The 26069-nt window shown below is 40.5% G+C and overlaps 1 protein-coding gene across 2 annotated transcripts in view; it reads left to right on the forward strand.

Moving 5' to 3' along the window:
* Positions 1 to 26069, forward strand: part of angpt1 (angiopoietin 1) — a 55303-nt gene that overhangs the window by 11111 nt on the left and 18123 nt on the right. Inside the window, exons 1-7 of one of the 2 annotated variants that reach the window (XM_042434506.1) lie at positions 10249 to 10380; positions 10854 to 11009; positions 11903 to 12024; positions 13073 to 13305; positions 20420 to 20547; positions 21682 to 21783; positions 24884 to 25050. In XM_042434506.1, the coding sequence (XP_042290440.1) occupies positions 10336 to 10380; positions 10854 to 11009; positions 11903 to 12024; positions 13073 to 13305; positions 20420 to 20547; positions 21682 to 21783; positions 24884 to 25050 (953 nt within the window). In that variant the 5' untranslated portion in view covers positions 10249 to 10335. Of the gene's footprint in view, positions 1 to 10248; positions 10381 to 10853; positions 11010 to 11902; positions 12025 to 13072; positions 13306 to 20419; positions 20548 to 21681; positions 21784 to 24883; positions 25051 to 26069 lie in introns of those variants that run through there. The other variant, XM_042434505.1, reaches the window with a different exon arrangement.

A 26069-nucleotide genomic window follows, 5' to 3' on the forward strand; every position in this document is an offset into this window, starting at 1 on the left:
TGTCATAGAATAGAGGATCTATGAGAACTTGTTATTCATGTTGGCGTAAAAATTGAGTCATCAAGTTCATTCTTCACCTTGGAAACCGCAGCTGACAAATAGAAATCTTACCTCAAGGTCCATTTATTAACATTTTTTAAACTTTTAAGCTATCATAGCCAAGACAACCTAAGCACGAAGAGACAAAGGAAATTGGAAATTCTACAGTTGACAACCATGACAGATTGCTGATGAAGATCATGCAATTCAAACCCAAAGCACCAGAACAGCCACTTAAGATCAAGACTTCAGATTTGAAAGTAATAAAATAATAAAGTGCACCACACAACGAGCACAGAAACTAATAAATAACTAATAAATAAACATCAGTATTTTCACCATGTTCTATCTCTCAAGCTACATGGGAGTGCTGGATGAGATTTAAATGATGTTCATGTTTGGTTCCAATATGGCAAGGCTTCATAAGAATGGATTATATTGTGTAATTGTAGGGTCTGTGGAAATTCTGTGATGCACAAGGATGTTTTGCCTTGTTGTCTGAACATAATGATCCTGAGCTTAGTTGCTCTGGTTTTGATCCTTTGATCCTTCCTCTGCCTTCCACTAAGTTTATATAAACCTCTTGTGCACTTCAGTCTAGGAAATGCAAAAATAAACAGAAACCTGGACACATGTAAGGAGATTATACAAATGGTGCACAATGGGCTTCTTCCAGAGCTCTACCTCATTCCTTGTGTCTAATTGTGAATCTTTTCCCAGTAGAAATATGCTGTGAATGATCCTAAAATGAAAGTCTGATGAATTTAACTGCCAAATTTGTTCCAATTAATTTTAGATGCATAACTCACAATTATATTTGCGTTGCAGCTTTTTCAGAAACAGCTGTAACTCCGCGAGCAACAGACTATAGACACACGTTATCAGCGTTTCCATCCATCATCGGCTGAACGTCAGACAGCAGCAAATGTTTTTAATGTTGAAGCATGGCAGTGACACAATAATGGCTATGCATGAGCTGCACATTATCATTAACAGCAGCGACTATTTTCCTCCTCTCCAACAGCCGTGGTGAACCGCAGGTCAGACCGAAGCAGTTCCATGTGCAGATGTTATGCTGCTGCACCTCGTCTTCCTGCTCATCTCTTTTGTTTAGACGGAGCGTTGGATTCAGCGTCACTTACGGGAAATTCGGGCCCATATGCACTCGGTACTGCCTTTAAGTGCCACCATGGGTATTTAAAGGTGTCTCATGCAGCCACAGATATGATATATAGTCCAGGGTGTGCTTGCCACTAGCAAAAGCAACAGGGGGAGAGTCGAAGTGACTCATAAGTAACATAATATGGACCTGATGCGATAACGTCAGTCTGTCTTTGGTGACAGAAGCAAAGCAAAGCTGAGACTGTAAGAAAGAAGGGAGGGGGAGCAATACGCAGGGAGACAGAAGGGATACCGAGAGAGACAGAAGGAGAAAGTGAGAGAAACTTTAAGGCGTTAACTGTGGAGATTTCTCGGTGGTGATTTTAACCCTGAACGACTGCAGGGATGGTATAAACTCTGGAATCCTCCCTTAATGGGATGTTAGGATGAAAGATAAACACTAACGTGACGTTGAAGGAAACAACCCCAGTCATTAAATGCCCATTCATTTTGATTTTAAGAGACACACAGCTTGATAGGTAGCGCTGCTGGCACACACACTGGAACACTGGACGCATTTTTTCCCTGAAGTTTTGCCCGCCTAGGAGGTTTAACATACAACAGCATGTATAGCAATGTTTCTGTCACGGCTGAGCTTAAAACAAAACATGTCCTTTTGCATCTATTTCTACAACTTTTTGGCAGAGGAACTCCCTGCTGTGCTGGTTTTTTATAGGGTACACTGGAATGCTATCTCAAATATTTAGATGTAAACGCCTCCTCCGTGGGATGGTGGGTTTGTGGTATCCCTGCGTGCTTCAGGATTAGGGCAGACTGACACGGCCTCCACCAAGTGACATACAATAAGAAAGACATCATCATGCATATTACTGCCCAGATGTGTCTCCGAGGAAAGATTCCCACAACTGCATCACACATCGAATTCTTCGTTAAGCTGCCCCACTAGTGGTACTCACAGTTAGGACTTCTGGATGAATAAGCAGGTCGGAGTTTGTTTGGTTGTTTGGTTTTCGTTACGCATTCCCATGTCTTGGGTGAATGCAAGTACTTCCTCTCCCATACGGCTAGATACGCATAATTAATTGGAGTAATTTTTGGGTCCATTTTGACATTAGAGAGCAGGATTGTAACCGGAGGATTTGTGAAAATATACATTCATGCGTAATCTCTGCTTCACTCTATTTATTTCATTTAACATGGAAAGAAATCACGTGAGGTCTCTGATAGCCATCGTTGCAGCTGCTCGAGACATGAGTCAAACATGAAAGGAACGTATATATTATATATTTTCATTCTTTTGCGTATGCTTTATTCAAACCTTTCTTGCTTTTGTCTACAGAGAAGCAGATTTTTTTTTCCCTAAATAATTCCATACTCATGCAATCATGGACTTGACTTATGTGGTCTGCTACTGGAATCTGGTCATAGAAGACTGCCAAATTATCCCCGTCTAGACCAACTCTGAAAATTCATTTCCGGAATGAATTTTGATCGTAAAAACAAGCAAGTGTCCACACCGCTGTACTAATATCAATAAAAGAAAAGCAAACATTTCTGTTGGATGTGCTCACACCAGAGTGTGAAAGACCTCAAGTTCAAGGCGAAACATTTTGTCCATCTCTATTTTGATGTTGACAGAAAGTTCATTCTTTTCATAGCACAATGTCAAAATTTAATTTGCTGTTTCTTTTGTAGATCATGTTTGACTTTTGAGATAAACTGGCTTTTATCTTATATTTTGCAGACATACAGAAGACTCAGACTAATTCATCTTGCTCTGTGGCTTGCAGGGTTTGTCTTATAGACATAACACTGTCAAAGTTTTTGATTTAAAAAGTTCTCTCAAGCTAGAAGTTACATTCATGTGGTGTGATATTTTGGTTAGTGATGTTGCCTTAGTGTAACAAGGTTACACTAAGGCAACATCACTAAACGTAGATCACAAATGATAACTTTTGTGCTAATAGTAGAAGTAAAAGTAGCCATATGAAACAAACTAAATACAGCAACAGTACATCCAGTCTCTCTTAATTTCTTGGAGCTTATTTTATTTCTAATAAACATTTAAATCTCAAATTTGACTCAGCTGAAGCCCCATTTCTGCCAAATTGTGTTTCAAAACTTATTTTAGCACCACATGCTTAACATTTTACTCATACTTTGTTGAAATCAAAAGCAGCATTGTGGTTTTCTGTTGTTATAACTTGAAGCAAATTAGCCGTTTACAGAGCTCATAAGTCGTCAAAAAAAAATTCTGACTGCAATTTTAACATCATATTTTCCAGTCTGTTTTCAAAGTGTGTGGTTTATTCGGATTCTTGAATAATGATTAACAAAGCTGTGTAGTCGAAGCACATTTGACAAAACGAATATGGAAAATCAATTTGGCCTAAAACATTTGCCCTCTGGTTTGAAGTTCTGATTTCTTTTCCCACAGAAAACAATCAACCAGCCTTGAAAGCTTGACTGTTGGCTAAATATTCTCACTTTCTTTTATTATCTGCCCTGTTGACAAGCCATTGTGACAGAAAACCTTTGACGGGTGAAAAATGGTGTGTCTCTGGACCTGCCAAACAATTTTGGGCACCTCAAACTAAACGCCATGATTTACCCAGAGATTTATCCAGAAGAAAGGTTGGTTTGGTTGCAGGTTGTGTATACAAGGCTCATTATATTCTTGGAAGTGCATGACCAAAACGTAATTGACATCAGCACAATAGCATCTTGACAGAAAGACAAAGGGGGAGGAGAAGAAGAAAGACGCAGATGGGAAGGAAAAAAGAGCCTTAGAGCAGTTGGTGCTGGCAGTGGCTGGATTGTTTTTTCGGATGGCAGTCGGTCTTTCTGGCTGAGATGAGATGATGAAGAAGGGTCTGGACCACCCACCGCTCTGCAGACGCCTGTTTCTACCATCTATGATGCCAATTCATCAAACTCACCTTTCAGAGTCAAGTTTAAGCTGATGTTTTGTTCACTCATTTCTTATTTCTGTATTTTTGTTGTTTCTGTTGAAAAATGTGGCAGCAGTTGAGTGAATGCCTGGATGCTGGCCACTGGGGTCAAAGGTCACAAAGGTCAACTGTTGAGTTCAGACTGAGTTGTTACTCACCTAATCTTGACAGAGTTTAAGACAGAGAGCCTTAAAACTGTTTCAAGGTGGCTTTTAAAACAAACAAGCCAGTGACTGAGTAAGACAGCTTTCTAAGATATGTGCAAAGGTTGCCCATAGCTATATAATACAATGCTGGGGAGTGACAGCACAGTGAATCAGGGTAACACCTCCTAAAGCCCTTCTAGAGTGACTTATAGGTACAGTTTTCACTGAGGGGTGTCAAATTCACCCTTCACTGTCGGTGGTCGATAAGAAGGCATAAGTGTATTCGCTGGTGTTGGTCCCAAGGTGGCGTGTGATACACCAGGAGGTGCTGATTTGGGGGGTGGGTATTAGCTTCCATGCTCTTGTCCATTAAAGGGTTCTGAAATGGATCCAGGGTTGAGCGTACGAGATGCATCCCAGAAGCCAGACCGCTCCAGTAACACCATCACCTTCCTACACACACACACACACACACACACACACAGAGTCAGAGATAAGCAGAGATGTGACAGAGCTCGAGTCGTAAGTGTTTTATACAGTCCAGGCCCACCGTTTTCTAACTCTCACAGTGTCTCTCAGCACCACCACTGCTGCTGTTTAGAGAAAGATCAGGACCCCCTTTTAGAATGGAAGTTACGCTAAATGGGAAATGTCAAGAAAAGTGGTAAACATTTACAGCAATCTGTAACAATGATAGCAGGGAGTATCATCTTGAGGGATTATCTTGTTCTTGGCTCTCAAGCGATGGCAATTTAGCAGCTGCACCATGATAGTGTACAGAATATGCATGTTGGGGATCACAGCGGGTGAATTCCTTGCCTTTTCGCTTGTGATGCTTTCCATGAAAAACACTGTCCTATTGTAAGATGAACAGGCCCTTTGCTCTTAAAATCTGCATGTCTGTTTATAATTTATGTTGTAGACAGCCCAAAGCAACTTGTTTAGTGATTAACAGCCAATTGTACCCCATAAACTAAACGGACAAGTCTGTACATGCAGTAAGTTGCACTGAGAGGCAGTAGTTAAACCACTAATGGATCTGCACACTCCAGAATTGGGACGTCAGGCAGCATCATTATTAAAATCCACATGGAGCATGTCTGTGCCAAGCACATCACCTTAAGACCTTTATGCCGTGGTGTAAAACAGCACTTAAGGAAACATAAACTTGTGTTTATGTGACTCTCACTTAGCAAACAGTGATTTTGTAAAACCAGAGGCAAGATTTAGTCGTTTCTAAAAGCAGAGCCTAGGGTTATCTTACCCTCTGGAATGTCTCTTATAAATCTACTTTGTCATCAAAGCACCAGATTTATTTTTATTTTTTATGAGCGTGGTGTTACATTTGAATTCCTCTTCGCTTTCAAAGTGTCAAATGTTCACACATATAGAGGAATACACAAACATTACACACTTGGGTTTTACGGCTACAGTCTTACTTACTTGACCTGTAGCTTACGGTAGCTAATGTTAGCTAATGTTAGAAAACTTCAGGTAAATATTGCTTTGTAATGGACATTTAGTCTGTGTTAACTGAATGTATAACTTCTCTACACTTGTGCTATTGTTAAAATATTTTTTTAGTATCTAAGATTATCCCACAATTTTCACTTGTGCCCTCTGTTCAGCAAAGGTTAGATAGTCTCCGTTTAAAGATGCAGTTTAAAGATAGTATGAGTCCTGTTTTGAGTTTATGACACATTACTTCTGATATCCCACATACTTAGATGGTCACACCTTACTGCACGGTTAAGGGTGACCTCCATTTTTTTTTAGTATGACCCTGAGTCGGTGGGCTCCACGCAGAAGCTTACCAAACCATAAGGCTTTTAAGCCCAACTTTCTGGTCTGAAACCTGTTTCTCTTCAAATTCTCATCTGTGAGAGAAATTTGATGATTGTCAGATAAAGTTACCATTTGGTTCTGTCATTTCATTGACTCCACTTCTTGATGAAAATGTATTGAAAACAGCACCGTGAATTGAAATTAATTTGTTCCATTTTCAGGTTGACTTAGAATGGTTAGGTTACAATATTTTCTGCAAAAAATCAGTCACTGGCATGACAACCTCACGTCTTAGTAGAAAGTAAAGCACCACAACCTTTGCATTGTCATTATACACTCATATTTATTTCACCATCTCAATCCCATTCCCACCTAATTTGCATTTCAGTTCTGGCAATGGAAAAGAGTATTTGCTTTCTTTGCCGACAGTAGTTTCTATTGGTAGCCAATGACTGGAAAAGCACAGCACTTATCTGGAGTCGAGGTTGGAAACCATCTAAATAACCCAACACCCACATAGACCTATTTTACGGCTTCCAAAGTAGTGATTTTACATGATTGGGCGTGTTTGTGTAATCTTGTTTCTCCTTGGTACTTTCCATTTATGACCCCCGCAAGATCCAGCCGTGAGTCAGCCACATTCCCTGAGAGACAGACCATGAAGTGATTGCTGGGCTTAAGTTTCCGTAAGCCATCTGTCCCCTCACTACCTTTTCTCTCAAGGTGACTTACACTGTGCAAAACCTATTGTGGTCCTCAAACAGTGCACACAATGATCTCAGCAGATGAATAAACTGCAGGCTGCTGCTATAGATTTGAACTCAGATTTCAAAGATTTTACATTTCTGGATGCACTGAAAACCATTTCCAAACATAATCATATTCTATGGTTCATTATCAGGCAGAGTAATCCATCATTACTTGAGCTTTGTGGATTCCAGACTCCATGTTTTCTTTCCTATTCCTCTGGCCAGACCATTGGAGGTTATGTGGAAAGTGACACTTATATCAGCCTTATGTAGTTCACAGTTAGGGGAAACTGTATTATGTCTGAAATCCGGCCTGAAAAAATGTTACATTTCACATACATATCATTGCCAAGTAAGGATATTACATTTAAAAGCTAATTCGACTTGGCAGACCTGTGCAAATGGCTCAGAACTGGATGTTTCAGTTGAGGAACAAAACTTCCACCTCTATTCTGACTTTTATCATCTATCAGACTTTGATCAATTAAAACAATAGAAGTCATCTATTCTTTTTATAAGAAAAAAAAGGCAATTTTTTTTTTCCCAAAGTAAATGTTTTACTAGAAATATCTATGGTGTACATATTATCCACATTTAATTGTGCCAACAGAAACAGATAGAAAGATTTTTCTGTTAGTTTTAGAAACCTCATGATCAACAATACTGATCCAAAACTTTGTCAAACCTTGTGGCCAGTTTTTTCTGTTTCAATACACACATGTTGTTGTCTTCACTTGGTCCTGTGGTCCCCCATATGGAAGTCAAACAATTACAGTTCAAGCCTGCTCCAATACAAATATATATGTTAAGGTCCCTTTGACTGTTAAGGGGGGGTATATCACCGGATATCAGGACTAATGCGATAATGGGAACAATCTGTATGTACAAAGGGATGGAAAGATGAACTGAGACTTGTGTTGTCACCAGCTGCTTTCTGTGGAAGTGCCCTCTGACTCGTAACAAACCGTTTTCCTTCACAGACCTAGATTAGAGTGCGGCATATTTCAGCTTTCTCAGTGTGTGAGCGTTTAATTCGGCCCCACAGCTCCACAATGAGAACTGTTGCTAAGGACACCGACACATCTGATGTTGTGCTGTTTGATGCTGATTTGTCTTGGTTGATGCGTTCCTTAAAAAATGGCTGTCACAACCCATTGATGAGCCAAAGCAAAACTCAGAAAACATCTTTTAAAGATGAAGTAGTTTATCTCAACTGGCCAATCACGGAGTCATCTCAGTGTGTGTTCAGAATGTGAGCAACCAGACCATCACTTAAAATCTGATCAAGTTCGATTTATTTATAAAACAAAAGCATGTCTCTACCCATACACAGACGAGCCCTCCAAGATCTAATAAGTTAACAGTCAAGGTAACAAAATGATGTAAAACACAGTACAAATGATGCAGACACAAGGAGGCAAAGCACAAGATGGCAAGTTAGAAAGACCTAGTACAGTTACCGGACCTACTTAACTGAACCTTAGGGAAGAAAAATGAACAAAAAAGACCAAGAACAATACACAGATGGTCCATATAGTTCATTGATATGAAGAATCTTATCAAAGCTTTACCTCAATTTCCATCTTGTGATTTGTTTGGCTTTGTAGATAAGGATGAAAGAGTTCTTTCCAGAGAAGCCTGAGTGAATATCTGTTCATCTCTGCCTCTTCCATCCCGAGTTAACCACCTACATCTGGCTGAGCCTATACTGACTTAAGTCATTCTTCACTTCAGGCACGGTGCCAGGATTTCAATTTTGGATGAGCCGAAGTAATTTTGGCTGGGACTTTTAATTACAGAAGTTAATAGTGTTTGCTTTCCTTTCACAGTTTCCAACTGGTAGTCAGAAATTAAATATAAAACAGAAATGACTGATATCATGCTGTGGAAGGCGACTAGCAATATCTGGTTGATTATGTTTTTTTTAAAATCTTTTTCTAGAACATTTTCAATGTTGAATTAGCTTAATATTTACCCGCAACAGTTTGTGTTTATTACAAGCGAGTACTCATGGGTACATTGCTCAAATTGTGCGAAAATGAAACATAGTATCTTATCTATCATGTTTATTTTTTGCTGTGGATTGTTTAGGCCAATGCATCGCTTTATTTAGAACACTGATTCCAATAATTCTATTTAAGGACATATCATCTTGTTTGGATGATCTGGCTGGATTATTATTTTTTTAAGTTGATTGCAGGGAGACAGCGAGATCAACTGCTGGGTGAGCTAAATTCACTTTTAACGAGAGAGAGAGTGGCGCATCGCGCTGTCAGTTCATTAGCTTGTCTCAATAGAAACGGTCTATGCTTTCAAGACGATATAGACAATCAAGTCGAGCAGGTATTTTCAGCTCTACTTCCTGTTTTGCCTACATTGTTTTCTAAGTTCTTCTAGTCTCAATACGAAATGCATTTTCAGCTATGAAATTAGACAGTGACTGCATCTGCACTCTGATAGTAGCCTGATAAATGTTGTTTTTTGCTTTTTTGGAAACAGAAACTTTTTTTTTGTCTTTATTGTGTATTTAAATGTTAATTTTAATCATTAAAAATAACAGATCCAAATAACATTTCTTTAGATGTAAGCAACCATTTCCCATATGTAGCAGTAAGAATGTTGATTTGAAAACATTTTAAAGGGGACATATCATGCTTTTTGTGATTTTCTGTTATTATTATACTGTTATGATGTCTATAAACATGGTCAAAGTTCCGAAACTTGAGGTGAACATATGTGTAATAAATCTGAGTTCAAACAGAGACCAGAATTTATGTGGGATAAATGACAGAGACCTCAGAATAACCGACAAAGTATCAGGCAAACTGGAAATCTTTATTAGGGCTGGCCACACTATAAAAATACACACCACCATCCAGAGATGCAACACACATCAGGGATAAGAGCACATCACAACAACTTCAGGAAATGCCTGGGAGCACACCACATTGCACACAGTGGAGTCACACGTCTACTTTAAGAAAGAGGGTGGGGCCAATACAAAACCTCCCCCCGCCCGGGACCCAACTCAACCCCACCCAGCTTCTCTCCTGTCCCCACGATAATAAAATACAAAATAGAAAATACACAATACATACAAGTTAAAATATATACTAAACTTGCGTGGTCAACGAGACCCCCCACCCCCCCGGGGTCTGAGCTTGTGGCACCGTCCAACTCCCACGGAGAACCACGGCTCCGTCGGACGGCGCAGCAGGTGAACAGGCAGGGAACGGCGGCGTGCCAGAGGCAGCAGCGAGGTTGGGGAGCAGCGGCGGCGGCTTGCGCTCCTAAAGCCCCAGCCCTAACTAACTAAAATGCCGGAAGTCTGTTTAGGGGCAGCGTCTGGAAGCTGGCCTATCAGAACAGAGTGGGCTCACCGGGATGGGGGCCTTACAGAGACAAGAGTTAAAACAGCCTATTTCAGACAGAGGCTGAACTGAAGGGCTGCATAAAGAGCCAGTTTTGTTTTTTTTTAACTGTAAATCATGCAAAGATATACCAGAAGAGCGCCAAAACATAAATATAGACGTGGAAACGTGCATGTTACGTCCCCTTAAGAGAATCTTGAACAAGGAACAGCAAACGGTATGCTTCAGGTCTACTGTTGCTATGAATGTGAATGTGTAAGAAACAAAATATCTGAGAAGTGGAGACAAAAGCAATGTGTGCAAGATGATATTAACACCAGTCTTCTCAGTCCATGTAGTTTTTAGAGTTAAAAGCCACCTTAACCGTCTTTATTCTAGTGTGTTCACAAGCAAAAAGTAAAAAATTTGATTGAATTAGTGCTGGGTTTACCCAGCTTAGTGGGTCAGGTTACATCAACATTAGAGTATTTATACTGTACATTCATACATGAAAAGGGCAAATCAGTGTACTGCAGAAGACTTGCTGTAATATGCTGATGGGGAAATGACATGTAGGGTAGCCCTGACGTGGCAACTACACTATCTGTTAATTCTTTACCTTTGGCACCTTCATCTTTGTCTATATCATTTGTTACTACCCGTTTTCCTCTGTGTCTTATCTGTCTTCTGCCATTTTCTTTTTTTGGGCAGATTGAGAACTACATCAAAGAGAGCATGAAGACGGAGATGGCTCAACTGCAGCAGAGTGCTGTCCACAACCACACAGCAGCCATGTTGGAAATGGGCACCAACCTTCTCTCTCAGACAGCTGAACAGACACGAAAGCTAACTGATGTAGAGACACAGGTAACACCCCTCTAAAAAATATACTCTTTAAACCTCTTGTCTGCATGAAAATGTGCAAGCTGATCCAATTCCTTGTCCCTTGTTCCTTGTAACTTTTCCTTTTGTCTCTGAGAGGATTCATCCTATGCTCCATTAACGCAACTATTTCACATTCACCACCCTTAAAAGGTTACAGTCAACTGGCCAAAGACAATACTGATGCTATATAAATGCTTATCCCTTCTTTGAGTCATTTGGCTCTGGTTCCTTTTATCTTGCTTATGTGGAGGAGTTTGAGGAGGAGATGATGTAAAGTTACAAAGTTAGTGGTGAGTAATTTTTGCTAAAGTACTAAAAAGATAACTGTTCGCAAAGTTAAAAAAAGATAATCATAGCTGAGATGAATATCGCCTAAGTATTTCCATGTGTTGGGTGAACACTTGACAAAATGAAAACAAAGATGATGGTTTATAAGTGCCTCAAATGTGCAGTGTGTGTTATTCCTGCAGTGTGCGGGAAGGACTTAAAGAAAGCCCTGTGTTTTTGGTTTCTACTCAGGGTTTGGTGCTGTTGTTACCACAGCTAATAGAGTGTGTATAAAAGCAGATAAGGGGCCTGTTTCATCAAATTTGCAACATGCAAGCTACGACTTGCAACACAAGATAATTTCCTCTCACATCAATTTTCACTTGTTTAACTGATCAAAAGAAACTCCATTCTTGCAACACATGCATTGGCATGCAAGAGGAGTGTAGGACTCACGAATTTATCTGCAATTTGCAAGTGACAATCATTTGTGAAATTGGCCCCAGACCTCCAAAGCATATACCACATTCGGTCTATTACCTTTTATTGATTTTTATTACCTCTTATCTTTTGTATTCTGCATATCTTTGTATTTGCTGTTGTTGCAGGTTCTGAATCAGACATCCAGGCTTGAGATCCAGCTGCTGGAAAATTCTCTTTCCACTAACAAGTTGGAGAAAGACTTAATGGTCCAGACCAATGAGATCAGCAAGCTCCATGACAAGAACAGGTAAACAGACAACACTTAAAGCCCACACCAAAATCACAGGCTGGCTTCCATTCGTACTGCAGCAAATTGGACAAAGACATACTGGAGTGAGTAAAGATGATACATTGACAGGCAACGAGCCAGTCTGTGCAACCCCCCCCCCCGGCCCCCCAAAAAAGTCAAAGAACATACAGCTGTTCTTCGCACGATCGGGTAAACAAAATCAAAAGCTTGCTACCAGCTTTCATTTACTATCACACACTTCAAGACAATATGCAGTTATATTAAAACAACAGCATAATAGTAAGCTCTTATTCCCTGTGATGTTCGGTAAATCTGTCTCAAATGCATGAGGCTATGGTTTCCATATTGCACCACTGGGCATTTCTTACAAAATCAAAGAAGTGAAATGTGGCTTTTGGATACGATTTCGTGTCTCTAAATCTTGTTCTTTACAGTGATTGGTCCCGTGGGATTGTCTCAGATGATGTAGTGTTTAAAGGGTTTGGTCCGCATCTCTCATTGCAGACTGAAGTATCCATAGAGACTGCTTGCAATCACTTTGAAAAAAAACATGAGCACCGTTTGAAAGCATAGTCTCTGGTGATTCTGACTTTTAAGTTATTCCTGAGGCTTACGGAGATAGAATATGGAGGACAATTTCCCTAAGCTTGAGCAATTGTGGCATTATTCCATCTTGTACGTGTTGTCTTTTCTTTTTCCTTTACCAAATCTATTATGTATAGAAATATATGATTAGTTAATGAATTTGATGTCAGCTTATATCATCTTTTAGGCATTAGACTGTATAATGGTGAAGCTCAGATGCTGTAAGGGCTTATTCATTTACTTCAAATGCATCTGCAAAGTAACTTATATTTATTTTGTATGAGGATTACATGGCAACCAAAGCTACAGACATCCTTCTTTCATTCTTGTATTTGTGTTTCCATATCACTAACTGGGGAATAGTTTTTAAGTGAAGGCACACAAGTGAAGGATAATAACATAAAACAACTTTTCCATCTTTCATAACAAACTTTTCTTGACCCTTTTTCCTTTCCCCCAGCCTCCTGGAACAGAAGATGTTAGAGATGGAGATGCGACACCATGAAGAGCTAGAGACGCTGAAGCAGGAGAAAGGAAGTCTCCAGACCCTGGTGGGGAGGCAGAGCGGGGTTATCAGGGAGCTGGAAGCCCAGCTGAGACGGGCCACAGGAAACAGCACGGCCCTGCAGAGACAGCAGCAGGAGATGATGGATACCGTCCACAACCTGCTCAACCTCTGCTCCAAAGATGGAGGTAGGTGAACTGGAATCAAAGTCTTACAGGCTGAGAGGTTTGGAACTTTTTCAGATGTCACAGGGAGAGTACAGTCTTAAGCAATAACCTTCACTTACAATAAGAGCATGTTCTGCCAATGGAGATGAAGAGAGTCACAACCTCTACGTAAGCACGTCTAACCAAATCGAGAAGCCAGATCCAGACTCACATCAAATTCACTTTTTGCTACAAGATATTGGTCTGATGTCCACTGAGAAGTGATTGAGCCCAGCAGCTCAAAGTTGGACCAATCAGTGAAATACTGGGAATGGTTTAGATGATGACAAAAACAAGCAAGGTTATGTTTTGAAGTTTAATCTACAGCCAAGAAATGACAAACAACAAATAACTTACTAACCTTTTCTGTTTGATAGATTAGGTATTATTTGACATTGCTATAATAGCTGCTAGTTTTTAGCCTGTAAGCAGTCTGTCTGTCCAACAACTATTGGATGAATTGCCATGAAAGTTTTACAGACATCTGTGGTCCTCAGAGGATAAAGCTGAATGACTTTGGTGTTCACCTCAATTTTGCTCTTGAGTTACCATGAGGTTGACATTTTGTTTGTTTAATGAAATGTCTTGACAAATGGTTTTTGGCATGAAATTTGGTACAGGTATCTTTGGTGCCCAGAAGCTGTATCATAATAACTTTGGTGATCCCCTGACTTTTCACTTAGCGCCATCATCAGGACAAAATTTCCATTTTTTCGATACTTTGGTTTATGACCAAATACCTGCAAAACTGGCATCCCCATCAGCCTCAGTTGCCCTTTTTTGTTTAGAGCTAATTAGCAAATGCTAGCAATGTAACACTAAACTAAGATAGTAACTATTGGTAAACATTACACGTGCAAAGCATCAACATGTTAGGATTTTCATTGTTAGCATCTTGATGTTAGCATTTAGCTAAAAGCAAGAAGCTTTGTTTTACTTAGAAACCCTGCAGCAAAATCAAGGACATCCGATTTGCATTGGTTTGGCGAAGAAAGGTTCATGTTCATGTTTCAGCAGAGGGGAGCACTTGTCGGTCATCTGTTGGTTGCTTATAGGCCGATCCAAAAGTCATCTATCCCCACTAGCAATGACCCTAACCGAAGAAAATGCCTATTTATCCTTGCCAGACCACAGTGTGTGAAAGAAAGTTTGTGGACTGGCTGTGCAGGGCTTGAACTATGAGGCAGCACTTGATTTGGAATACTTACTTCCTCTAGTCAGATGTTACAGCTTTAACATCTTTAATTTTACAATCCCTCTGAAATTATGATGACACCATTCCATGAACCCTACCCCATACTAAGAAACGCACAGGGATGCACTGGCTATTAAACCCTGCATCACTGAGAGCAGCATGAAGAAAGAAACATGGTTCTTATCGTAACCCGGCGTGCTCCCGTTAAAGAGTTTTGGTGCCTCTTATAAACCAGTATGGTGCTCATTTTTTGTAGCAATCACTTGTCACACTTTAATATTACAAAGTCTGTGCGCACAGCTTCACGTAAACGTCAAATGGGATGTAGTATAGGCTTATTTTATTCCTCTGCGTCTCTCCCTTCTGTTAACATGAGACCAGGGATTTCCCTTGCAGCCCTATGTTTGACCCGACAGTAACACAGCCTTCCTTACTCGGTCAAATGCAGTAAACTCATTTACCCCTATTTCAGCCCTCCAAACACCAAACCAGCTTGATCCTAACATGGCCTTAAATCCCATTGGTCACAGGAGATTTGACATGAATGTCTGTGTCGAGGGAATTCTTGAGCACATTGCGTCGTCGAACTTTAGCAGTCTCATTTCCATTTGAGGATTTCCTGCGGAGACGCCTCGAGACGCCACAGTGCTTCTTGAGGTTTCTCATCAGACAGGAAACAACAAAGGCACGAAGAGATGTCAGAGTCATGAGTGAATAACTGCTGCACGTGATTAACACATGTTTCGTATTTATCGTGGTGCTCCCTTTTGTAATTTTTAATGTTCCATGCAATAAAGGTCACGGGCGGTCTCTGCTTGTACTCCATCTGTTTAGTCTGGATTTATGTATGTTACATTTAATTACCAGTGGTCTTTGGAGATCATTTTGGCCTGACTGGTCCGTATGTATTATCTCCGCATTCTTCATGTTGAGATTCAAGTGTGACCTAATGCAACCCTTATGGCTCTCTAGTTTACTGGCCTTAAGTTTGATTTACTATAAATTACACTTTTATAACTTTTATATCCCACTGCTTAAGCCAGCAGGGTCATTAGAGCAGATTACCTCAGACTGTCCCCCTGTCTGTGATTGGTGGCCGCCTTAACAAGTGACGATAGAAATGTAACGTGCCCGTCGCTGCTTTGTGGTTGGTCCCTTCCTTTTCCATGCAGTGTTGAAGGTTGAGGCAGGCGTGCAGGTCAGAGGTCTCCCCTTTCTTCACCCTAGCCTGAATAAGTCAAACTGTAATAGCTCCTCTGGGATGCCCCGTCCAAAGGAGGTGAAGGAGTAGGTAGATCTCACTGATCATCTGACGCACTGCCCCTGTTTTTCGACAGCATTTAAAAACACAGAAGCAGAAAAGCTCTCTTTTTTTTCCTGTGTTCAGGGGAGGGCTTTTTGTTTGTTTGAGAAATGGATTAGTGTTTTCATTTGAGGATAGGGTTAGCATTTCATGCCATCGAGTGGCGTCTGCTTGTGTTAGGCTCTGTTTTGAAAACTGAGCCGGGGCATTTCCTTTTAAGCATGGACTCATATCATCTTTGACTTTGCCTTGAAACTGATGGACACTTAGAGAAGGGAGTTTTAACACTAAATCTCCTTAAATGTAGTTTTTGTTTTCCAGTTGTCCATGTACAGCTTTTTCTAAAATGAAGGTTTCCAGTGTGTTTTCATCTGTTGCAGTGCAAACTCAGGTCTGGGAAGATATTTTTGATGTGGTCAGATGAAGCAGTGGAGTTCTTGTTTAGGTTGTAATCATTACCTAAACCTAATTAGGGTGCAATGAGCCACATACTGTTATTAACAGTAATTGGCCACAGCTTTGGAACACTCTTTAAAAGTTTCTGGCTGCTAAATATGATTTTGTTTTACAGTGTTCTATTATCCCACCAAATGAATGACATTCATCATTTTTACAACTGCTTACTCAGAGTCAAAGGGAGTGGAATTATTTAAGGGTCCATGCAAAGCCTCAAATAGTATTTGCAGTGTGTTACGCCCTAACACAACAGTATGGTAAACCACTTCATAAAACATCACTTCACGATCCAGATCAAATTTTAAGTGCTGCACATGATTATTATTATGCGTCACTGCCCGGCAGAATGAGTTGACACATATTGATCCCTCTAAAGTGTGTTTTTGTGCACAGTTAATGTCAGCCAGCTCAGTGACCTTCTTAAAGGTGGAGGGACCTCTCACCTCACTTTTCAGGGAACTAGACTTTTTCATGTCTGTTAAAACTGTAAAATCATGTTAAAGAGTTAAAGGCAGCTGGATTCACAACTTCACAAGATCACTCAAGAATCCATCTTGTCAGACTTCAAGGTATGTGATTGTGGCTGAACCACAGTGGTTCAAATCAATCAGCGTCCCATAAGGAACTACTGGCAGCTACAGGTGTGGTTTAGGTCTGATGACAGTGAGAATAACCCGTGATAGATGGTGATAGACAGATAGTTCATCCAATCACATGCCAAGTATTTTTTAAAAGTGCCTGTCCTTTTCCGAACAGTTTCCACAGGCAACTTCTCAGATGGTTCTGTGTAACAAACCATCTGGTGCGTCAGGTTAGCGGATTCCAACTCCAGTCATCAGTATTTTTAAGTTAATTATTGTATTTATCTAGTGAGACTATAAGCCTACAGTATACAGACTCTATACAGTAGATTGCTAGAGTAAAAATCTATACTTTTTTTTCCAATCCAGGAGATGTGATGTTCTTTTACTGAACAGAAGTCATAGGGAGATAGTTAGGATGTAGACTTGCATGTACAATGGACACGACTTTGACACCAGAGGCCAGGTTTGACCACGTTTAGACTGCTTCAACTAGGTGTTGGCTTTTTCAATATTTAACTAAGACCACAACCTTTCCCTAACTTTAACTAAGTACTTCAGACACTATAAAAACATGAATTATACTTGAGCTCCCAGAAGCAGATATTGTAGGGCAGACAAATGAAATATGAAGAGGGACCCAAAAATTCCTGGAATTGTTAAAAATAAACTGTCATTATAAATCTTTCAGTAGCACTCTCCTTGGGTTGCGACACTTATCTCGGTGCCTGTCATCTTTTGTCACTGTATCCAGAGCCTCCTGTGATTCTTCCTGGATTTCTTCCACGGTGGTGAATCTTCTCCCTTTCAGTCCCAATTTTATTTTCACCAAGCTGTAGGCGTACATTACCTAGCCGCAAATCCGAAAAGTACACCCTGTTCCTGTGTTGTTGACGACTTATGGGATTTTTTGTCCCTCCTTGCATATTGATGTTGAACAGTTTTCAGACACTACAAACGTTTCTTCATTAGGTTGATTAAAAATATAATCCTGGTGGCATTACAACGCTCTAGAAAACAGATTTACTAATGTAAATTAATTGTTGATACACACAATTTTCAGGACACAGTGTCTTTTCTTCACTAAACAGTGTGTTAATGGAGGCAGGATTTCTTTTATTTAGCAAATATAACTTAAATTGAATATTACCCAGACATTTTCATACAACGCCAATAATCCTCTTTACATTTTGAGCAAGGATTAGACATTATTGCTGTAAATACACTGTGGGAATCTACTTGTATTATTTTATAGTGCTTTGCAACCTTCATATATGAATACACCAGAGAAATTCATTTGATCTTGTAGGAAATCACTTTAACTCTCAGCTGTATTCGGAGACTGATTATGGTCACATGGGAGCAGTGATGTCTATGGTAGTCCATTTAGCTCCATTTTTCACTCTTCTTAGTTCTAGTATTTGGGCTCATTTGGCAAGGGTACTGATTTATGCAAACACCCAAGCCCTGCTGGTCTTTTCACATGAACCCCCTACTGAATACGAGTCCCCACTGAACCACAAAATATTTTTCTGTAAATAAATATTAGGACATAAATAATATTTGTAGAGCTGGGCAGCAAGCTGTTCAAGGGAGCCGCTCCTTTAGTGGAGCATCCAGTCCCTCGGCAGACAATCCTTTTCCTCTGAGTGAGATCACAACGGTGATTGTGAAATAATTGTCCACACTGTTACAGATCAAATACCAAAAAGTCCTCCTCTGACAATAATCTCCCAGGCTCCTAAAATGTGCCCCACTGTCTGCCTGCTTGAGGTAAATTACCACCTGACAGGGTGTCCTTTGTTGTATTAGAGTCTGGTGTGCCAGGGCCTACAAGGTCAACCTGTCACAGCAAGAGATTCTTGTTGCTGACACTCAATACTCTGTCAGAATAGTCAGATAGTACACCCAAATAAGCGAAAATGCTTCCATGGAGATGTTCTGTGTGCGCAGGATGAGGGATCAAAAGGGGTAAAGGGGCTAAAGATCGCTGACACATTTCACTTTTCACTGACACCCTCTTTGACTCAACAATAAAAACAACGGTGTGAAAAGTGAGATGTACCCCTTACATGGTAGGAGAAAGGGAGGAAGAAAGAGGAGTTTTAAAAAAGAAAAATCGGAAGGAATTTCCATCAATATAACAAGGGCTTGGAAGGTAAATATAAACCACTTGTTATAACAGGAACTTGAAATTTATAGCTTGTAGTGTTTTGTCCTTAGCCCCTTGCTTGGTTTCAAAATAGTGCTGCCATAATTATCTACAGATGGAAATAGATGCAGCTGGTCTGTCATAGTCTGAGGCCTCGTCTACGAGTGGGAGATCATTCAGTCAATGAACTCCTTCTCTCTTGCTAATAAGATAGTCACACCAGATTTTATCTGGCGGTTACAAGATACTCACAGTGAAACCTCACTGATCAGCTTCTGCCTCAGACTCCTTTTATATATTCTCCTCTGAGATGTACAGATCTGAAACAGGATAAATTGACCTGTTGGGGGTTTGTACGCAATTTGTGATTTCATAAAACATAACAGAACTATAGTGTGAGTTCAGGTTGCATCAAGGGTAACAGTTTTTAATAGCATGGACTTCATTTACAGTGCTATTCCTGTGTCTGTATCTATGTATCAAGTGTGATCCCCTCTTATATCACAAAATGTTCTAGCACTAACACCTGAGCTTTGCCCTGTCAGTCAAAGTCCAAATTTGCTCTGCACATGTTTCTCACAGACAGCTGGAATATGTAGCAACAAAGTGTCCTGTGGGTTGTACAAAAATGACAACATTAAATCCCCTCTGTATATAACCTGACTTCTGTGCTCTCATTGGCAGTATCAAAAACACATTGTGACAAACAGCAAAGTAATATCAGTTTTCACTGCCACTGTCTCAGTTTTCTATGCACAAAACTTTATGTAATAAAATAATTTTAAAAGATGCTATAATCACTCGCTTGAAATGTACATACATACAGTGGCTTTAAAAGAATAGTCTGACCATTTGTTAATGTCAAAATTCACAAAACATCACTGTCTTGCTGAAAGTTCCACCCTTATTTTTGTGCCCTAAGCATGGAGCAGAAGCCAGGAGGCGATTAGCTTAGCTTAGCATAAAGAGCAGAAGCAGGGGGAAACAACTAGTCTAGCTTTCTACAAAGTTCAACAATGAATTCACAGAGATTTGTCATCTCGTCAGTAGGCTTACAGGCTTGTGTTTCTTTGTAATACAGTATTCTACAGAGAAAAGTAATGCAGAGCTGCAACGATTAGTCAATTGATTAGTTGCCAACTATTATATTAATCGCCAACTATTTACGATTAATTGTTTAGAGTCATTATTTAAGAAAAAAATGTCCAAATTCTCTTATTCCAGCTTCTCAAATGTGAAAATTTTCTTGTTTCTTTCACATTCCATGAATAATAGTATCTTTGAGAAAAAACAAGACATTTGAGGACATCGTTTTGGGCTTTGGGAAACAGAGATTGACATTTTTCATTATTTTCTGACATTCTATAGACCAAACAATATTGTTTTCATCATTCCTTGTGTACCCACAGTTGTACCAAACAGTACAAAGGCTGCAGACGAAGAGAAGAAGTTCCGCGACTGTGCCGACCTCCACCAGGCTGGCTTCCATAAGAGCGGAGTCTACACCATCCAGATCAGTCCTCAGGAGACTAAAAAGGTGGGAAGCCGCAATATCTTACAGCCAGCAGTCCGTTGTAATGTGAAAATATCTGCCTTTTCATCACTTTTAGGAAGCTCTTTTCATAGTGGGTTTAAAGGGTTTCACTTGTTTTCTTTGAGCTGAAGCGAGACTCGACTCTCTCCAAGTGAGCTAAAGATACTGAGCCACTACTGGACATCTGCCACTGATGAGCGTGAATGATGGGTACTAGCTGGTGCAGGACTATTGAAAGCTGAAAATACACTTGGCAGCTTTGAGACCGCAGGGGTTTAGTGTGGGGGGGTAGATGAGGTGTTAAACAGGACACGGAGCTGATCAGGATAGTGACAATGGTGCAAGTGTGTGCGTGAGGTTGTATGTGTTCTTAACCTCTACACTATGCTTTCACGCTCCTGATTGATGGGAGTAATGATTTAATCAGTCAAGAGGTTTGCTGAAGGTTTGTTTGTGTGGATTTCTGTCTCTCAAACTGGAATAATTGCTTTTTTTCCAGTTCAGTAGTGTTTATATTTATGTGTGTGTGCTTTTTTGTGCATGTTTAAGATGAATGATGAGCTAGTCGAGAGGTACTTCCCTAATTATACCCAGGCTGCTTTCATGTGTGTTCAGCTGTGTAGGCTAGCTGAGGTGAGAGACCCTCTCCGTTCCATCCTCGGGTCTCCTCCTCAAAGCAAAGAGCAACACTGCAGCTAGAGCCGCAGACTTGCATTATCAGCTTACACACACTGAGGTCCAAGGTTAAGGGCCACATTACACCCAGGTGTCTGCTGGTATGTGTCCAGCCCAGACTTTCACTTTGATCCTATAGAAACAAGGCCCTCTGATGAGGAACATCTCTGGGGAGTTGGTGAGGGATAAGGAGACACTGATTAAGTTTGAGGGGGACACAGATACATCGCATTCCCAAAGATGATTCATCACAAAAGCTGGGAAAAGGAGTGTCCTAAACCAAATAATTGTCCAACTGACCCTTTATTGTTTCTCAATGCCACTGAGAATCACGTTGAATGTGGAAAGCATAAGCTTGTTCTAGTTAAGTTACATCTTCTAAATTCTGAAGAAAATGACAGACCTATGGGTGCTATCACCTTTTCCCAACCCTCCTTTTCTCTCTTTTTTCTAATTGTGTAGGTGTATTGCAACATGGAAACAGTCGGTGGTGGATGGACGGTCATCCAGCGCAGAGAGGACGGCAGCGTGGACTTCCAGAGAACGTGGAAAGAATACAAGATGGTGAGACAAAACAAATACACGCGCACAGACACTCACCCAGCATGCAGACACTTATCAGTATCCACTGCATACTAGATGATAGCGATGGTTGTTTAAACACAAGACAGTGAGTCAAAGCACACAGAAATGGAGAGACACACTCATCCATATCCATTAAGCAAAAATGATGAAACTGCACGATGAGCAAAACATCCTGTTTCAAAAATACACTTCTGCTGTGGGATCATGACAAATAGCATGCACTTTTTGGCCTTGATGGAACGTGTTGAAGAAAGAAAGGCAGGATCCACGGATCCAACAACATTTGGAACGCTTCATCCAGATGTCATTCCTCCTCAGCAATAGGTCCCTTGTCGTTTTTGTGTTCGCAATATTGTCTAGGGTCTCTGAGATTGGCTTCAGTGACGTGTTGTTATTCTTCCTCCTCTCCAACAGGAAATTATTACCTAAATCTGAAAACAACACATTTGTTTAGTCTCTGTAGTGCTGTGCCAGGTGAGGCAGAGAACATCATCTGTTTATCATCAAGGAGAAATCTATGCATATTTGCATTAGGGGTGTTAACATTTTCTGCCTAAGTTGTGTTTAGACGGTAAATGTGGATTTATTATTGCTGGCAGTAGCTTTGCTGGTGTTTGCTGTATAAGTCACCTGTGTATACCTTCCAATGTCTGTCAGTTTATTGTCAAATGGACTATGTTCATTCTATCCCCTGTAATCTGCTTTCTGTTTCCAGTTTAATTTCCCCCCTTCTCTCCATTCCTCTGATCTTGATGTACAATTTACAAGTCAATGCGATTTTATTTCGAAGACTGATGTTATAAGCCAGAAAACTCTCAAGCTGCAGCACGTAACTGGGACTGAAAACTGTAATGGCCATTTACCATTATACACCTACATATTAAGTGTAGTGCTGTTCTCTTTTAATTGGGACATTTACAGTTCAGTTCAGAAAACTCCTCATTTATCTTATGCTGGCCCTTTATGCAGCCGCGCAATTCAGCCTCAGGCTGTTTTAGCGCCTGTCTCTTTAAGGCCCTCTCCCGATGAGCCCACTCAGTTATGATTGGCCACCTCCGGGAAGCTACCCCTTAACAGACTTCTGGCAGTTCAGGAGGCTATGTAAACAAACTATAAAAGTAGGGTTTCACTTCTGTTTTTCGTTCCTTACTCAGAATAGAAACTTCTCAAATACATCCGTACATGTTCGAGCCTGAAGCCAATCCGAAATATGTGAATGGACAATGCAAACAACCCTTGGAACAACCTTAGCAATAAAGGCTACAGAATGGACAGCTGTTTGTGGGCACGTGCAAACAATCTGACGTCATCATGAGGAGTTTTGGACCTTTGACTATGTTTGACATAAGTAGACATCCGACATTAAAATGGTATAAAAATAACAGAAAAAAAAATTGAACATAGCTCTTGGACAAAATTCAACTCAGATACATTGTCAGATATTGACATTTAAGGATTTGGAGTTGGGAAGGATGAACTGATCAGTTTGTGGGTTAAAAGGAGGGATGTGAAAGATTAAGAGTGTAAAAGCAAACATATCAAGTGAAAATAAATACAGATAATGTAAGTCCTTAAAGAGAAGGACATGGAAACCCTACAGCTTTGAACAGGTGTACAGAGAGAGCGCAGCATGGAATGCATTACAGTACATGAGGGTACACTCATGGACCTTGGCCGACATTTACCGTACGTTGCTGATCTACCAGCGTAGTATTACGCTTCCTCTCCTTGAACAGGCTGGAGGTGATTGATGGTGTTTTATTGTGTTAATAAAACACCATGAAGAGAGACTATGGAGAGAGTTTAAGCAACAGGAACGTAGTACTCTTATTAAAATATAATCTTAAATCCATTCCATATTTATAATCCCATTCCCAGGAGACCAAAGATCACAAAAGACCTTGCAAATTTTATTCACAACCCACTCCTTCATCTTATCAGCATGTGAAATTACTGCTTGTAGAGTGCTGGGCTCACTATAAACTCTACTTTATCCTCACATGTGCAATAGTTCCTTAATACGTCCAACAATATGACTAATCATCTCCTCATCCTGTCTAAACTGAGTGATGTAGATCAGGTTTGCGTGTGAAGGATCGCAAAAGCCGGAACTGCACATACGAAAACTGTCGACTCCAAGCTTCGTTCTCCAGCCAGAGTTCTTGAGATAAACCCTGATCACAGTAGGAGGCACTGGACTGAGGTGAAAGCCAGTCAGAAGGGAACATCTCATCAAAAGTGAGATCAATTGTAGAGAAAGAAAGAGAGAGAAAAAAGGAGCTGTAATGGGCCCCAGTCACTTTCTCTTCCACCCACTCAGCAGGACATGCCTAAGGCCCGAGGAATGCCCCATATTTACTTTCCCTCCTTCCCATTCCTCATCACCACACACACTCAACGCAAACACAGACTTCTCCCCAACTTTGCCCCCACCCCTGCCCCCCTGCCCCTCTTTCACAATCTTTAATGGAGCAGTCCAGACGATCCTGTCAGGGCTGTAATGTCATCCTGCTTCATGATATTCCCCTCTGCAATCCACTGCTCTCGCTGCTGTCAGAAGCACTTTGCCTGTGACCGGGAGCCACTCTGATCAAATACAAACTTTGCAGTTGTTTGAAGGAGTGTCCCGGCATGCATTATATATTTTGGGAAAGAAGTCTTCAAGTAATAATAAGTTTAACATGTGTGACTTGAGTGGAAGACAGAGATGGAAAAAGGTGTGTGTCTTTTTCAGCTGGTACCAATTTATGCACTTTCATAGATAGGTGGCCAACATCATGCTTTAAAAATACGTTAATATACAATGTGAGCAGCTTTTTCTCAGAGGGCTGTAGAAATAATAAAAAAAGTATGCTTGGATGTTATGAATCAAAAATCTAATTATGTAGTCCAGGAATATTTCTACTGGTGGATAACAGCCAAAAATGAATAAATGAATTAGAAAATTCCTTCCCATTGATTCCACAATCCTCTTGTGTCGAGATTTTATCATTCTAGGAAAAGAGAGACAATGATAGCAATGAATAATTTCTAGTTAGTATTTCAACACTGATTCATGTGTTTGCTTCCGTAATTGCAGGGTTTTGGGAGCGTGTCTGCAGAGCACTGGTTGGGCAACGAATATGTTTACCAGCTGACCAGCCAGAGGCAGTACGCCCTCCGTGTAGAACTGACAGATTGGGATGGACACCAGGCCTTCTCACTGTATGACCGCTTCCAAATCGGCAGTGAGAAACAAAACTACAGGTAATATCACTCATATTGCTGCTGGCAAACAAAGAGGGGGAAATTTGTCTGTTTTCATTACAGCTTTTCATAGTGGCTGGTAAATTTAGCAGCAACGTCCTTGAGACTGGATCTGTTTTTGCAGAATTCAGGGGGGGTTTGAAATATAGTCGCATATTTGTACCTCATGGTAAAGTGATGCAGATCTTAAGGTTTAAAATGAATTGATTAATTAAATTGCATATAACTGAAAAAATGAGCGGTGTGGCTGCTGAGCAAGTATTGAAGCAACCGGACTTGTGTGTTCAAAACTGCTAATCATCCCATCCACTACCAGTCCATTCTTTGCCTTGTATGCATACATGTGTGCTCAGGCAGGCATGCACACGTAAACGCACAGACACACACAAACAAGAAGACAGATAAAGACACACTGAGACAAACTGCACTTGCAACCTCCAACCTACCAGAAATGCCATAGCAACCACCTTACCTAGCAAAAAAGGTAGCAGTTAACTACGACCCCCACGGTGCAATTTGGCAAGATCACCATATCGCCAAGCTTAAAATTCTGTGACCCAATTTGTCACATACAGATGCTTAGTCAGGGTACCCTTTAGCATAATTTTTCAATGTGCAGGGTAGTCCAGTAGGCTTCTGTAGAACTCCCACAACGCCTGAAATAGACAACATGAGACCAATGACGTCTAAATAAAGTGATAATTTGCCTTATTAGGAGATGGTGGGTTGGGTGGATGGCTAGTTTGATAGATGGTGGACTTAGCTGTTCGCCTCCCATTTCCAACTGCGAGTGTCATGTTTCCAACCACAAGTGGTGGTATTTGCTCTTGCTATGACCACGAAGGTTGAATAACTTTAACCAACTTCCAAGTGATCATTTTAACCCAAACCATGATCTTCCCCTAACCCTAAACAAGTGTTTTTTGTGCTTAAACCTAACCAGACCTTAACCACAACATTGTCACACCATATAACTGCTGTTGCTCTAAGCATCTAATATTGCTGCAGAGTTTACATTG

Source organism: Thunnus maccoyii, chromosome 15, assembly GCF_910596095.1.
Source record: "Thunnus maccoyii chromosome 15, fThuMac1.1, whole genome shotgun sequence".
Lineage (NCBI taxonomy): Eukaryota > Metazoa > Chordata > Actinopteri > Scombriformes > Scombridae > Thunnus > Thunnus maccoyii.